Source organism: Vipera berus, assembly GCF_964194415.1.
Source record: "Vipera berus genome assembly, chromosome: 1".
NCBI lineage: Eukaryota > Metazoa > Chordata > Lepidosauria > Squamata > Viperidae > Vipera > Vipera berus.
The window spans coordinates 173,774,840-173,791,018 of record NC_138202.1 but is presented as its reverse complement, the minus strand read 5'-3'; the positions used below and the strand labels follow the sequence as shown (position 1 = coordinate 173,791,018).

The following is a 16,179-nucleotide window of genomic DNA, read 5'->3' as shown; positions in this document are numbered from 1 at the left end:
GTGGTGAAAGTTAAACAAGCCACTGCTGGTAATGTCCCTAGCTTTAAACATGGCATATCCGCTAGCTAGCCTTAAACATGGCGTATCCAATGGCTTGTTTGCCCTTTTCTAAGGAGAGGTAGGAACAGAAAAGTGGATAGAAGATTGGAAAGTGCATGGGAAGGCAACCTGCTTTGATGCTCAAAAACACCAATAATAATAATAATAATAATAATAATAATAATAATAATAATAATAATAATAATAATAATAATAATAATAATAATAATAATAATAATAATAATAATAATAATAATAATTATTATTATTATTATTATTATTATTATTATTATTATTATTTTATTTATATACCGCCCTTCTCCCGAAGGACTCAGGGCGGTGAACAGGGCAAACATATAAAAATACAAAAATACAAAAGTTAAAAAAGAATTAAACACAATGCCCAAGCTAAAACAATAAATACATATATTAAAACAACAGTAAAATCCCAACCCATCCCCCATCAGGCCAGGCCGGCTTGTTCGAATAAGTGAGTCTTCAGATCGCGTCGGAAGGAGCGAAGGTCGGGCGCCATCCGGAGCTCGACCGGCAACCGATTCCATAAATCGGTTGAGGACATATAAATGGAAGTAGGGAAAGGAAGGCGTTAAGGAGATTAGAGGTGGGTGGGTTGTTGCCACCAATATCTTTGGTTTCAGATGCAACATATCCAGCTAGCCCATTCACTTTTCTAAGTGAGTTGGACAGAACCTGGAACAAAAAAACTGTTCCAAGTTCCAGTTCTGCCCAACCAAAGACCACCTAGAATGCTTCAGCAGAACTTTTGAGACACAGTGGGTCTGCTTTTACATGAAACAAAGCATGCTTCCCAATTCATGGACAGCTTTAATTGCCACCTCTCTTATTCCTTATATCGGAATTCTGCCAAACACCTTTCTAGGTGAACTTAACACATGAATGCCCTATAGTTTTGCATATACTCTTGCTACATTTCCATTTTTATAAGGGAACAATAATGGCCTTCTTTCAATCATCAGGAACAGACCTTGTAAACATATTGAACAAGTTGCCCAACCTTTTATAGGTACGCTACTTATATATATATATTAACATTTCTCCAATCTATGCCTGTAATCTTACTGTTTTTGATCTATTATTAGCATTTCCATGCTGATCTCTGAAGTACTCCTTCCAGAATTCCCCTCAATTCAGTCTCATCCCAAGTTTCCTCATCACCTCTGTTATTAATTTCAGTCACTCTGCTGGAGGCACCTTGTTTAGCCTTTTCACTCATTTCCTAAATAATTTTAATCTCCCTATTCCTAGGCTCCTATTTCAATATAGGAGGAGTTAACGCTGGATATGTTGAAAGGGAATTTCAGTCTTTTCCTCCAGTCTAGCAGTCTCCATTGAAGAAAGCACATTCTATCAAAATTCCATTAAAAAAATCAACTAAAGAACTCCTGGATAATGGAGGCTTCTTCATTTCTTCTTCTTGCAATAATAACATAATATTGGCAAGTAGATTTCAGGAGAGAAAAACAGGAGTCTGTAGCAGGACAGAGGAGCAAGGAATTCCTCTGAACCAATGCTGCATTTCCTACCAGTTACAGCCAGTGCATTGGAAAAGGATAGTGGACACTGAACTTTGAATAATTTATTGCCTTAATAAATTAATTAGTCTGAGATAAAGTCAGTGGTGGTTTGCAAATATTTACTAATAAAATGTGTTTCCAGCAGGCATCCCAGGACCAGGGAAACCAAATTGAGTGTAAGAGTTATCTATCGATTTTTAAATTGGTAGAAAACTGTGGAATTTATTTTTTTCATATAATTTTTATTAAAGGTATTTTTAAAAGAAGATAAAAACTAATATAAAGTAAAAAAAATTAAAGTAATCAAAGAGGAAGCTAAAAGTGCAAGAAAGGAAAGAAAAAAGTAAAAACTAAAATAGAAAAGAAAGAAAAAAGACACAGAGAAGTAGCTTTTGATCTTCTTTACATCAGTTATAAGTACAATTGTAAATTTACCTCCAACTTTGTGATTACAGTATAACTCTTCTTTCTATAATTTATCCTGTCTAACCATTAAAACCATAAATCATAAATTCTTTTTTTTCTATTTTACCCCAAAAGTCTCTAGGGGGTTTCCTGTCAGCAATAAAGATAACTATTGTCTTTGATCAAAGAAGTCAGTTTAGCGATCTCAGCAAAATCCATGATCTTCATTGTAAGTACTGAATCTGTCCATCTTTGGGCATATAATAATCACACTGCAGTTATCATGTAAAAAAATCTTTAACTTTTTTCCTACTATTTATCCATCAATATGGATATAGATTTCCTATAAGAAAAACCTCTGGCCTCAATTTCATGTTAATCTTTAAAATCCTCTGAATCAGCATATGTATATTAATCTGGAATTTTCTAGCTTTTTTGTACATCCACTAAACATGATAAAATGTTCCTTCTTGTGTCCACATTTCCAATGTAAATGTGAAGTACCTTTATACATTCTTGATAATATTTTCCTATGTATACTATAACCAAATTTGTTTTAGCTCAGTGTATCATACATCCTTTTACGGTACTTGTTTTTCAGTTTCAAATTTCAGTAAAAGTTCATACATTTTAGCAATTACATGTTCATTGTAATCTATTAGTATCTATTCTATCCTAGTGTGGAATTTATTGACCCAACTGCCAATCTCTGTCCTACCTTTATCATCCCTGATCTGTTTCATTGCTAAAAGGTGATGTTTTGAAAATGTGTGTACATCACATGATAAGCAAGGTGGTTGACTGAATCCTCTGTCTTTGTAGCCTCTATATACTGTTTATGAATAGTTGGTTATAAAAACATCCACCAGTCACAGCTTTGCTGGAGAAATGGTTGCCGGGCCATGGGTCTCAACAAATTCTTCCACCTCCTTGATGGAAAGCCAGGAGGGGGAGCAAAGGGTGCTTTGATTTACCTCCTTCACACATTTTACAAACAAAGTTCTCATGTGAAAGAGTTCTCTCTTCCCCCAGAGAAGTGGAGAAAGAACAAAGAAGAAAATTCGAATCACCCTCCCAAGTGATCTTCCTTCTGGACCCATGAAAGGGCTGAACAGAGTCAGTGGTGGGATTCAGCCGGTTCACACCACTTTGGCAGAACCGGTAGCTAATTTTTTGTTGCCCAGGTCCAGAATGGACATCCGGAAGTGGCATCCACACAGAGAACCAGTTGTTCACATATTTGAATCCCACCACTGCCTTATCTGAATCAAAGGAGCCCCAGTGTAGCTTAGTGGCTTGCTCTAGGAGGGACAGTCAGTTGGGTAGGTTGTTCCTGTAAGGTGAGAGCTGGAAAGAGCCACTTAAGTACCAATATGTGCACTGAAGAAGCAGGAGTGAGCTGTAACAACTGTCTCAAATTCTTGTCAAATGGCTTCATAGACACAGGAGTGAGAGAGGAATCCCATGTTTGTTCCATTTTTCCTTCAATAGAAAAATTGAAGTTTAACCAGAGGCAGTGGATCGGGAATAAACATGTCTTTCCTGGGAATTAAAGATTTTTTTAAAAAAATAAGGTTTAACTTCAGCAACAGCCTCTCTAATACTATAGGACACAATGTCACTTATCCTTTACCAAATTGGTGGTGCTTCTGGGAATGCAACAGCTGAGGGCCCACCTGTGATAGATTACAAAAGAATGATTAAAAGTAATTTGTGTCTCAGTTTGTGTGTCACCACCCTGAACCGAACAAATTAGTCCTTGTGCAAGCATTTGTGATGTCTTAAATCTGTCCAACTCATGAGTAATGGAAAAGATGACAGAAACAATGTAAAGATATTTCAGAAGAAAAGATGCTGCCAGGACATGTATATGCTGTGGGGAAAGGGCCTCTGCCTGGTAAAAAAAAGAAATTAATCTTCAGGATGGGTCTATGCAAATTATTAGCCTGTGTTTATGTGAATGGAGAGTCTGATTATTTCTGCTGACTCTGTTACTATTCAAAATTCATCTTGGACATTCCTCATCTTAGGGTGCATCCCGAAAGACACTACTAATTAAAAGGCATTTTTCTCTCCTTTAATGTTTTGCATATGTAAGGTTAAAAGAAGTTGAGGAAACAGTGTAAGAATTATTTTATTGTTTGGACTCCCCATGAAACTTTGGAAAGGAGGCAGAGAGACCTGATCTGGAACCTTTGTTCCCCATGTTCTTGTCTTTGAATTTTTATTGGAGCTTTTTTAAAAAAATGCTTTTTCACCTTTATTTGTATTTTTTAAGAGTAAAACATTTGTGGAATGAATAATTATGTCACTTTAATTTATAGCTCTGCATATTTAGAGTACCACAAAACTAAGGGATTTTTGGTGAGGGATATCATTCCAAAAGAAATGGTTCAGAACGGAATATGCTTTTGATATTTTTCTGTCCAGGAACAACACACATTTTTAAGTGCTTGTTGTCAAAGCCCTATCGGATGCATTTGAAAATGTAAGTTATTTTGTTGTAATTTTCTAGGATAGGAAAATGGCCAGATTCCAGGGCATTACAGGAAGTGGCCTCTGGTTCACCTGGAAACAGTGATCCTGAGGGCACAGTTTAGTTATAAAAATAAAAATGGATATTAGCCATTTTGAAACCAAGTCTCTGCCCAAAAATAGTGCAGGAAGCAAAAAAAAAACAAACCCCAAAAGCTCTATTTATTTCTGTACAAGTATTCTCAATCTTTATTTTGGTCAGGAAACAGAAAAAGAGTCAGTCTTTTTGAGAAAACATGTCAAATAACATCATTTCAGATGACATCCAAAATATGGGCATATAATACTGTAACAAAATATCTATTTTAAAGCTACAGTCCCCAAGAAAAGCCATAATATCATTTAAAACTAAAACTATAATCCCAACCAAGAATCTGGAAAAAAATAGAATCTGGAAATTTTTGTCATTATACAGGTAGTCCCTGAGTTACAAACACAATTGAGCCCAACATTTATGTCGCTTGAAAGTCTTGTATGTACAGTACAAGTATCCAATACTTTTATTCTGGAATGAATTTGACATAACCTTATTTGTAGAATTTGGAGAACCAAAATAATTTGTCCTTATTATTAGATTTCTTAAATAAGAGGTTGAATATGTCTGTGTTTCTAAGATTGTACCATCAGCTGCATCAAGGTGCCTTTTTTTTCTATGAAAGGAGGCTGTTCAAGAAAGCTCAGTTGTTTCTATGTATGCAACAGTTTGAACATTTGTTGATTGTAGAATCTCTTCAATAAATACATTTACCTCTCTTTCTACCACCACCCTCCCTCCTGTTTTTATCTCTTTAGCCACCGCTGGTCCAAGCAATTTTCAATGGCGATCCTGATGAGATACGTATATTAATCTACAAAACTGAAGATGTTAATGCTTTGGTAAGGAACTTTATACGTTTCTTTTCTAATTCTGTGGGTGTTTCATTGATAGGAGGAAAATGTCTGGTGGAGGTGAGACAAGATTCATAGCAAAGCCAAGAATCTTTCAGAATAATTTTCTGTGCCTCTTACCTTTGAAGTACAATTGTGATTTGGTAAACTACCACAAATAATTCCTCCTTTTTTTGTTAACTTAATACATGCTAAGCTCATACAGGTATTCCAGTACTGAACCATGTGACCTTGTGCTTGGAAATAGAATCGAGCACATCTGCTCCCATCCTCTATGGATAGTCCCCAGGGTTTTTTTCTTACATTCTTCATGGAAATGCTTTTTTGTTTGTTTTTGCTGCTGTTTAGTATGTTGCTTTTGTAATTCACTGCAATAGCATTTTTATGGTGAGGTGGTTAGTCATCAGCTAGACCAGGGGTAGGCAACCTTGGCTCTTTTATGACTCGCAGACTTCAACTCCCAGAATTCCTGAGCCAGCATAGCTGGCTCAGGAATTCTGGGAGTTGAAGTCTGCGAGTCATAAAAGAGCCAAGGTTGCCAACCCCTGAGCTAGACAGTAAATACTGACATTTCAAAGATAGTAGCTGCTGTCTGGGACAAGGTGATGTGTTTGTTACTAAGACTACAAAATTTGCAAGGCATTTATTTAAAAGACTATGAAGGTGTGTAAAACTGCATTTTTTTGTGAGATACAACTTATAGTATAAAGCAAAAAATCCAGGCAAATTGAACAAAAATACAAAGGCTTTGTGACACATTAAAAGTATCAGATCCTTAAGACATTTGTGGGACACTTTGATTGTATGCAAGATAAACACAGTTTCTGTTAATATTATTTATTCAAACTACATGGATTAATTGCCATCAAATCAGTGTTGACAATTAGGGACCATATAGAGAGATTTTCTTTAGAGCAGACATGTCAAACTCGAGACGTCATGTAACATCATGCAATGTATCAGGACAGTTTTGCCATGGCCGGCAATGGGGTGGGCACGGCTTCCAGATGACGCATCCAGCCTGCGGCCCGGCAATTTGACACCCCTGCTTTAAAGGATCTGTCCACTACCTGGTTCTTCAAATCTTCAAATAGCACACCCATTATCACATTTCCCCTCTCCTTCTATTAGTCTCTTTTTACATTCATCCTTAACAACTTTAAGTCCATTTCTCAGTTCCATTGGCTCCCTGTCAATGAGGTTTGGGACTTCAAAGTGATCCCTGATGTTCTTCTTGAAAGTGTGCTCAAGATTACATCATGGAAGGTGGTTGGCTTTCTTCTGTTGTTAGTTTAATTTGGCATTTTCACCTGAGCAATTTATGATCCATTCCACAATCAGCCTCTGACTGTGTTTGCTCTTATAATTGAGTACTTTCTACTTCCTTGTGCCATTAATGTAGACAATTTGATACCTCTATGTACTCTGTTTGGTAATGTCCATGTATAAAGATGTTCTGTATGGCAACATCAATAACTAGATGTCCTGAAGGCTTTAAGATAACTATGTCATAATCGCCATTAGTATTCCGAGAGATCCTTCAGAAGCATGCTGAGTACCATGCATTATGAAGGGGCCATCATCAGGCACTGATGATCACCAATCATTTTATAATTTGCATTCACATGGTCTTCTTGTAAAATATTGGTATAATAGGAACAGTTTACCATTGCTTTCTGTATTACAATATGAAATGATGCCTTACTCTTTGTCATTAAAATGATCTTCTGCCTCCAGCATCTTTCCATTTAGTTACCAACCAACGTAGGCACCTGCTTGCTTTAGATAGGTAGTTGGGATGACCATCATATCTTGGATGACTCTGCTGGGATTGTACATTCTTGACATATGCTTCTCCCCTCTCAAGATGAGGCTACATAGCAGTTCTTGGGGGGTTGGGTGTGTGTGATTCCAACAGAAAGTGATAGCATTGCCTTTCTTAAAAAGATGTACATTGATGGTTCTCTTTTAAGTTTCTTTATTCAAGAAAGAGCAAATAAAATGGGTAATTGCTTGTTATTTAGATTAGCTTGCATTTAAACATCTAAGTTATTCTCCAGTCCTGATCTGGAATAAAGCAAATGAATCCTGATGAGTTCATCCATGTTTTCTCTCACTTTAGATATTTGTCAAGCTGGGTGAATAGAAAGATTCAGGGTTTGGTTTGGCAATGATTTTTTAATGGCAATAGAACTCCTATTACACAGGTCTTCTGCAGTTAATGAAAATAAAATAATTAAACACAATATAATTTTGCTACATAGCAAATAATAAAACAGAATTTAAAAACATGGATGGATTAATAGATAAAACTTCCATCTTATATTTAAAGTATCTTTTATTCTTTGTATGAAAATATACTAAATATACTTTTCAAACTTTAAATAATAGGATATTTGTAGATAAGCTAAAGCTCTCAGAGCATGTGTGTTTTCTATGATCTCTCTTTTGTGGGGTCAGGTAGAGAAATAGCATATTTATGATTGTTGAATTCCTTATTCTTATTAGTAAGAACTAGGAGTAGGAACTTAGAACAAATTCTACTGGCTTGTTAAGTCAGTGATTCTGATTTATTTTACAGCCTAAGTTTATTTTAAAGCACAAAATAATTAACAATAATGAAAGAAGTGTGTCAAGGTTATGTAGTTACATTTATTTAACTTATGTGCAGAATATATCTTTAAAAAGCTGGGCTAGAAGAAAGAGAATTTAAATTAAAATTGCTAGGAGAAACATTAATAGTTTGGGATATTTTAATGATACCATCTTGATAGCAAGAAATGAAGAAAACTAAATTATTAATTATAATAATTATAAATTATTAAAGGTAAAAGAAGAGAGTACAAAGGTTGGTCAATTACCTGTTATTTAAAAAATCCCTAAGGTTATGCCAGGCAATGCCAATCCAATGGAAACAAGAAGAGGCGAAGTTGAAACAATGAAAAAGTGGGCTCAAAACTTCACAAGGATGGTGACTAAAGCTAGATACAGCATTTGTTTCCTTTCTTAATGTGAATATGTGTAGAAATATAGTATGATTATATGTGGGCATAAATAGGGAGTGTTTCATTATGGATTTACTTGGTTCAGGTTGTTCTTGCTAATTCAGATATGTTGATTGCTCTATTTTTTCTTCAAGGTAGTTCCTCTCTATAACTCTTACTTTATGATACTGGTTGTAAACTCAGTGTTCATGCATGTGGTTTCATAGGCTAACTATCCACAGGGAATAAGGGGACTTAGAATTCCTCGTACTGAATTTATACAGCACAAATATATGTGCTTGATCTAACAATAGTTTAGAGACCTGGCTGGTTCCCATTATTGTATATCTAAATGTTAGTGAAAGTTAATATTTCACGGCTATAATTAATAAGTTTTTTTATATTAACAGGCTGCTTTTCTTATTTATTCTTTGCACAATCTGAAATCCATTGTATTTTATGAGGATCTATTCAGTTATCCTGAGCCTGAGGGAATATGAAGCTGCCATGAATTGGCATATAGTATAAGGGTTTATAGGATTTTTTTCAATATTTTAAGATGGATGGACCAATTTTGAGATTGAGCCATTCTGTGTCCTGAATTTAGAGCAGGTAGGTTTCATGTTTTGGAGCTGTGATCCAGCCCCTAAAATTATTTTGACAGAATTCTCTTCTAATGATATATTGGCTGTGTTATTTTTATTTTATTTATTTTAATCCCATTTATATCCCGCCCTTCTCCGAAGACTCAGGGCGGCTTACAATCTAAGCACAAATCAATGTGCTTAGCAATAGCCTTCATTCTATGTATACGCCTGCTTATTAGGGCTTTCAGCCCCCCCCCCCAAGCGGCATTATTACAAAGTCAGCTTATTGCCCCCAACAATCTGGGTCCTCATTTTACCTACCTCGGAAGGATGGAAGGCTGAGTCAACCTTGAGCCTGGTGGGATGCGAACCTGCACTAATTGCAGGCAGCTGGTGTTACTTAAGGAGGCATTAGCCCACTGCTCCACCAAGGCTTATTAAAGTGTGCTTTTTTAAAAAATCCCATTTATATCCTGCCCTTCTCCGAAGACTCAGGGCGGCTTACAATCTAAGAAGCACAAATCAATGTGCTTAGCAATAGCCTTCATTCTATGTATACGCCTGCTTATTAGGGCTTTCAGCCCCCCCCCCCAAGCGGCATTATTACAAAGTCAGCTTATTGCCCCCAACAATCTGGGTCCTCATTTTACCTACCTCGGAAGGATGGAAGGCTGAGTCAACCTTGAGCCTGGTGGGATGCGAACCTGCACTAATTGCAGGCAGCTGGTGTTACTTAAGGAGGCATTAGCCCACTGCTCCACCAAGGCTTATTAAAGTGTGCTTTTTTAAAAAATCCCATTTATATCCTGCCCTTCTCCGAAGACTCAGGGCGGCTTACAATCTAAGAAGCACAAATCAATGTGCTTAGCAATAGCCTTCATTCTATGTATATGCCTGCTTATTAGGGCTTTCGCCCCCCCCCCCCCAAGCGGCATGTTATGTTAGTAACAGTGTCAAAGTATTTTCGTGACTCTTATGCATGTATGTAGACATACTTCCCTAATTGGTAAACGCTAGCGACAGACTTATTTGATCCTGCTTGAACTATTATTTTAAAAAATGCAGTCAGTAAGTTAGTGTTTTTGTTTTCCCTGCTTTCAAGAAGTGCATTCAGTTTTCTTGGCAATGTTAGAAAATTGATTATTTTCACATTATTACAGAATAATTGAAAATCCATGTAAATAATAACTTTTCACAATTTAGTGCCCGCTGGCTGGACACTATTAAATATGACACTGGGATGACTGTGGTGGATCTAAAGGAGGCGGTACGAGACAGAGGGGCATGGACAGTGTTAATCCATACAGTGGTTGAAGGGCAGACACGACTGAATGGCTGATGACAATTTAGTGCTCTCCACTTTGGATTCCAGTTCCTATAATTCCATAATGATCAATATTCTAGTCCAACACATTTAGGTTTATTTAGGTTAAGGAAGATATGTTTAAATGATTAAACAATACCCATATGCAGTTGTCTGTTCATTGCTTTTATGATTTTCTCAGCAAAAGTTATCTTCCTCATGTATCAGTCTGCTTTTTTTAGTACTCACTTATACAACAATGCAAAATACTTTTACTGAAAAACGAAGTAAAAAAACAAATTAATCTTGCTTCTGTATTCCACAAATATATCCTTGGCATTGTTTAATGTAGCTATTGTTTTGGGCCAATGCTTAAAACATACCATGCTTAACTTAACAAGGTGGGCTGACCTTCCTCTGTAGTCAACTTTCTTATATTCAATTATTTATTTAAACCAGAATCTTTCAAAATATTTATAAAGGAACAGATGTCTTCAATATATGAGCCCTGATATTTGTTTTTTTCTGTCCTTTGGTATAGAAATTGATAACTTCTACATATTGCAAATCGATCTCCACTTGCCATTCATTATTGAATATCTGGCCTATTTTAACTAATAGTGAAAAGGCCAAGTAGGATTATAAAAATTAATAAAAGATTATCAGGAAATGCCAGCTCTGTAGGCTACACTGGGAAGAAATGAGAAGGAAGGCAACATAAAACATTTCTATATTGTTGGCAAGAAAACACAGACATAACATCATCAAGAGTCAAGGGCAACTTGAGGAAATCTTTGACTGAAGTGTTTTAATTTTATTTGAGCGTAATGCTATATCTAGGATGTTCACATATTCCTAAAATACGGTCTACAGTAAATTTGCTGCAACTTGAATGAAACTCAGAATATCTGCTTCTAGCTAATTGGTACCTTTGTAGTTTCTACTTTGAGCTCTGTGATTCAAGAAAGCCCCAAATGGTAGATTTAAGGGTGGTACTTATTTTGGTATAGAAGTTCTGCAGCGATGTTTCCGGATAATTTCAGAAGGTTAGACTTAATTTTTAAAACCATATCAGTGAGATACTTTAATAATGACAGGATAAATGAAGCCTATTCTATATTAAGGCTAGGAGACACACTGAGAAATTTTGGATTTGCTTGTTTAATAGTAGCTTGTTTAATAGTAGCTGTTTTCTTCTAGTGCTTTCCAAACACACAAAAAACAAAACCAGGCACTAGAAGAAGGTGAGGTAGGACCCAGAGAACTGTATGGTGTAATGGACTGGAGATTGTGAGACGCCTAGTTTTCTTGTGTTGTTTTTTTTTTTGTTTTGCTTTTGGTTTTATTCTGGAGATTTGTGCTTTACAAGGTGGGCATTTGCATAAATCTTTTAAATAAATGAATAAGTAGTGGCATAAATCGGTAAAAGAAACAGCAGGGAGTGGTTCCTTTCCCCTTGCCTTTACCTTCAGAGGAGTTGTCCTGATTGGACACAAAGCAGAAGGCAAACAGGTAGACAATAATAACATTCTGGAGAGAGGACCTACTTCAGGCTGGGGGCATGGAGGACATATTGCCAAATAGGTGACAAAACCTGCAGAAAGCACTCATTTAGAAATTCCAGTGCAGATAAATATGATGAAACCAAATACTGGAGTGCTGATCACTCACCATGGAAATACACATGAATTGTTAGTAGTATCAGCACTATAGGGACAGGTGGTTTTAGGAATAAAGACAGGAGGGGAACTAGATAGACCTCATAGCAGTTCGTAGACCACAACACACACATAGACTAGAGACACTATTTTCATTTGGATCCAAACGTACATAACAAGTTCATTTTATGGGGTAGCTGCCTAAGTCACCATATGCCTGTTATTTGCAGAGTATAAGGCAGCTGCTTTCTTATTTTAAAAAGATAGTATTTACAAATCATTCCAATTTCTCAGTTTCTACCATCCCCAGCAACATGACATAGATATTACTTAAACATAGTGTTGTTTCCAAATTTGGCTTCCATGCGCAAAAAGCTTTGTACCATTTTGCAAAATAATACAAAAATACTCCTACGTTCTGCCCCCTGAGAATTGAAACCAGACCTGGATACAAAAAGTTCAAGTGGAATATTTCAAGAGCTTAAATCAAAAGCCTCACAGTGGAAAAAATTGTGGGACCCATATAAACTTCTACCTTACAGCTTCATCTTAGGTTCACTAAAACAAGGTACTCTATAGGCGAACATTAGTCCCACCAAACCGTTCTTGTGGCATCCAAATAGATGCTACCTGCAAGAGAGAGAATGGGCCACAAACTAAATTCTACCCATTCTGGGACTGTTACATCATTTTGGAAAAATGGAACAATAAGAATAAGGAGTCTTTTTAAAAAAAAACAATGTGCAAGAAAGAACAACAAAATAAAAAATGGATGGTGCACAACACATAGACATTATTCTTTTTTAAACTTTCAAGTAGCAGTTCATAAATTTAAATATCATTACTTTGGCTGTTTTTTGTTTCATAAATTGCAAATGTGTTGTTTCTATAAGGAAAATTAACATTCTCTTCAAACAATAAGTGCATTTTTGTATTTAATAACCTTCAACTTTGATGAGATACCAGCCATCATTAACTAATTAAAATCCAGATGGCAACTTGAATTCATACACAGCCCCCAAAGTATAAACTACATGTCTTTGATCTTTATGCTTAAAGTCTTAAGCAGATAAAACAATATCAGGAATAAAACATATACTTGCAGTAATTACAAATGTGTTGTCTGATCTGCAGATTAATCTTCCCCCAAATCCACTGTTTTAAATCAAAATGTAGACAATTTCTGAAGGTCTTTCTTAGTCCTCAAGTCAGTACTGTAGGGTAACAAATACCAGTATCTCACATAGGGAAGTTGTCCTTATGATGCCAATTATTTGGTACTACTGCTAAGGGAAGTAAGGGCAGTTAGAACAAGAGAAAGTGTGGCATAGAAGTCTCTACCTGCCATTCTTTATTGATTCCGAAGACTAAATAAGACCTAACCTTTCTTTTTCCACAGACCTAAAGCCTACAGAAAAAGTCAGTTTGGTATATTGGTTAAGGCACCAGGCTAAACTTTGGGTGAGTGACTTTGGGCCTAGGAAACTACTTCCAAAAACTTTGCGAAGAAAACTTCAGGGGCTAAACCAAATAGTTGCCAGGAGTCAACACCAACTCAAAGGCACCCCCTCTCCTTTTCAAAAAAACAGTCTACACTACTATAAAGTTATGGTCTTAGTCTTCTAGTTCATATGGCACGAGATCTACAATAGCCTTTTTTTAACCATCATTTTTCTTTTTCTTTTTTTTAGGACACGGAGAAGCGCACCCCGCTTCATGTTGCTGCTTTCTTGGGAGATGCAGAGATTATCGAACTCCTCATCTTGTCCGGTATGTATCTTTTCTGTTTGACAGTTATGAATGCAAAATGATTGAAATGCTCATAAATGCTACAGAGTTAAATACCTCATTTTGTAATGCAAACTAAGAGGTTTAATATATGTAGTACATCAGTTGCTTTCCCAGCTTTGTACCCTCCATATATATTGAATTTCAACTTCCATGCCAGCTGGGATTTACTAGAGTTGGATATGTGAAGAGCACCATGGTAAGAAAGGCTGCATGATATGTCTGGGTTTGTAACTGTACAAAGTTAGGTTTTTTTGTTGAAAGTATTCTAAATACTTTTTCCATGTTCAATCTGTAGCAACTTGGCACTGTCAAATGTTAAGTTTCTCTCAAATACTGCTTTGGCTCACAAAATGGTTTTCGAGGCTGATTACTTATTAATGCCAGAGTGTTAGCCACATAACTTTTAAAAAATGAACAGTAATGCTATTTTTTTCATAACCTAACATAAAGACTGAATATGGTGTTATGAAGTGGAAAGCTTATTTTACTTAAATCACTTTGAAACATTGGCTATATTCTCTGTTGCTGGAATGCCTTGAAAAACACTGTGGTTCTGAAAGCAGCTTTTTGCAATATTGTGTACTCTGGAGTTTGGATTACTGATTACATTACTCTGAGTTATTGTGGCTCCCTTAGGTGGAGTTTATGGAATTGTTGCCAGCACATCTAGTGGGCATAAGGTTGCAATCACCTGGTTAAAGAGTAGGCTTTGAGACAATTGTTTCTTGCCCTGTTCAAGTAATAGGTGCCATCCAAATATTTCTGATGCCATTTAACTCTTAATAAATGACTATCCCCTTTCCAATATTACTAATTCTAGATCCTTTCTAGAGGTCCAGAATTTTGTACACTACCTATGTCTAAAAAAATAAGGAATGTTAAATTATCACGTAAAAAGAAGACAACCATTTGTTTCCAATGTACAAGTCTGAGTGCTTCTGGTTTGTAATCAAAACAGGCTTGTAATCAAAACAAGTCAGAAATAGGAAACACAAGGTTTTTTAACAATACAAGAAAACGTTTGTTTAAAGTATTAGATCTAAGTGGGCATTGTAATCCACACAACTGCCCCGAAAAGTCTAGGTAACTATTGAGCTCCTGAAATAAAGTGGGGGTGGGGGTGGGGATAGTGGTGGGGAGACTGAGAAAAGAGACATTGAAAAGAGTGCACCAAATAGCAGTTTTCTTTGCTGGAGCATTTTCTTAAAATTAGATTTTAAAGGGAATTTTGTAAAATTCAGGGTAAACAAGTACTACATGGGGCTTCCCTTGAGCACCACTCAGAAACTTCAACTGGCCTAAATGCAACATCATCGGCATTCCTTGGTATGCCCATGTAACACTTCTGCTTCACAGGTTTGTTTGCAGGTTTGTCTCCAAGCAGGTGTGATTCAAGGTGCTGGTTATCTATGAAGCCCTACATGAGCTGGGTTACTCTTGTCTTCCATAGTATCTGCCCAGCTGATTTGATCTGGCAGATTTGGCAAGCTCTGGGTACCTTTGTTTAAACTGTGCCATCCGACACAGCACCTGCCGTCTGGAACAAACCTCCCTCGAGAACTGGATGGTCCCCACTCTTCAAGGCTTGGGTTTTTGCATAAGTTTTTTGCAAAGCCCTTTTAGATTGTGCGGGTTTGATTTTGTTCCTGTCTGATCTGCCACCTTTTATTCCTTGTTCTTGCTTATTATTATATTGTTTTATTCCTTTTAATGTTCCCTTTAATGTTATTTATTTGCGAACCTCACAGAGTCATTGGAAATTGGATAGTATGCATTAGCCAAAGTAGGCAATTTTCTTACAGTACAGTGCTGTACAGTTTTAAAATGTATACATTTGACCTAGGACGCTGTAGGTGTGTTGCTGATAATGCCATGAGGCCCAATTTGGAAGGTTAAGAGTTGAGTGAAAGTTTAACAGATGAAGAAGACCCCATTTTACTCCTCACAACCTTCCAATTTGGGAAAATCAGACATTGCTGAGATCAACCATGACCCAAAAAGACATCTGAGAAAGCAGGATGCAGGTTGGTCATCCTTGCTTTATGTAGATGTAGCTTTTTTCCAGTTCTTATTATTATACAGCATGGTATCACATGAGAAACCTTGGCTGGAATTTTAACATTTTAGATGCCTTTATTCATTTCTTGCAGATTCCAAATCTGAAAGCATTTGTACCAATGCTGATTGTGGAGACAGATAGTTTGTGCAATGTCAGATTAATTATAGTTCCTCCAGATGCATAAAAATATTTTTATTAGCTGTCAAAACTCAAGCCATATGTTTTTTAAGAGGAAAAAAATGTTTTGGGGTATTTTAGAATGAAACAGGGCTTCTGACCCTGTTCAGCGCTCTGTATTTTTTTTAAGGTTTGAATAAATGAAAGTTTTTTGTATTTTACAATTAAAATAGGAGTATTAAAAACTTAATAACATC

The 16,179-nt window shown here is 36.3% G+C and overlaps 1 protein-coding gene across 3 annotated transcripts in view; it reads left to right on the top strand.

The window, feature by feature from the left end:
- Positions 1 to 16,179, top strand: part of ANKRD44 (ankyrin repeat domain 44) — a 143,866-nt gene that overhangs the window by 52,080 nt on the left and 75,607 nt on the right. For all 3 annotated transcript variants that reach the window (XM_081314531.1, XM_081314532.1, XM_081314530.1), the window contains exons 2-3: positions 5,328 to 5,411; positions 13,647 to 13,725. In XM_081314531.1, coding sequence (XP_081170657.1) covers positions 5,328 to 5,411; positions 13,647 to 13,725 — 163 coding nt within the window. The remainder of the gene's footprint in view (positions 1 to 5,327; positions 5,412 to 13,646; positions 13,726 to 16,179) is intronic.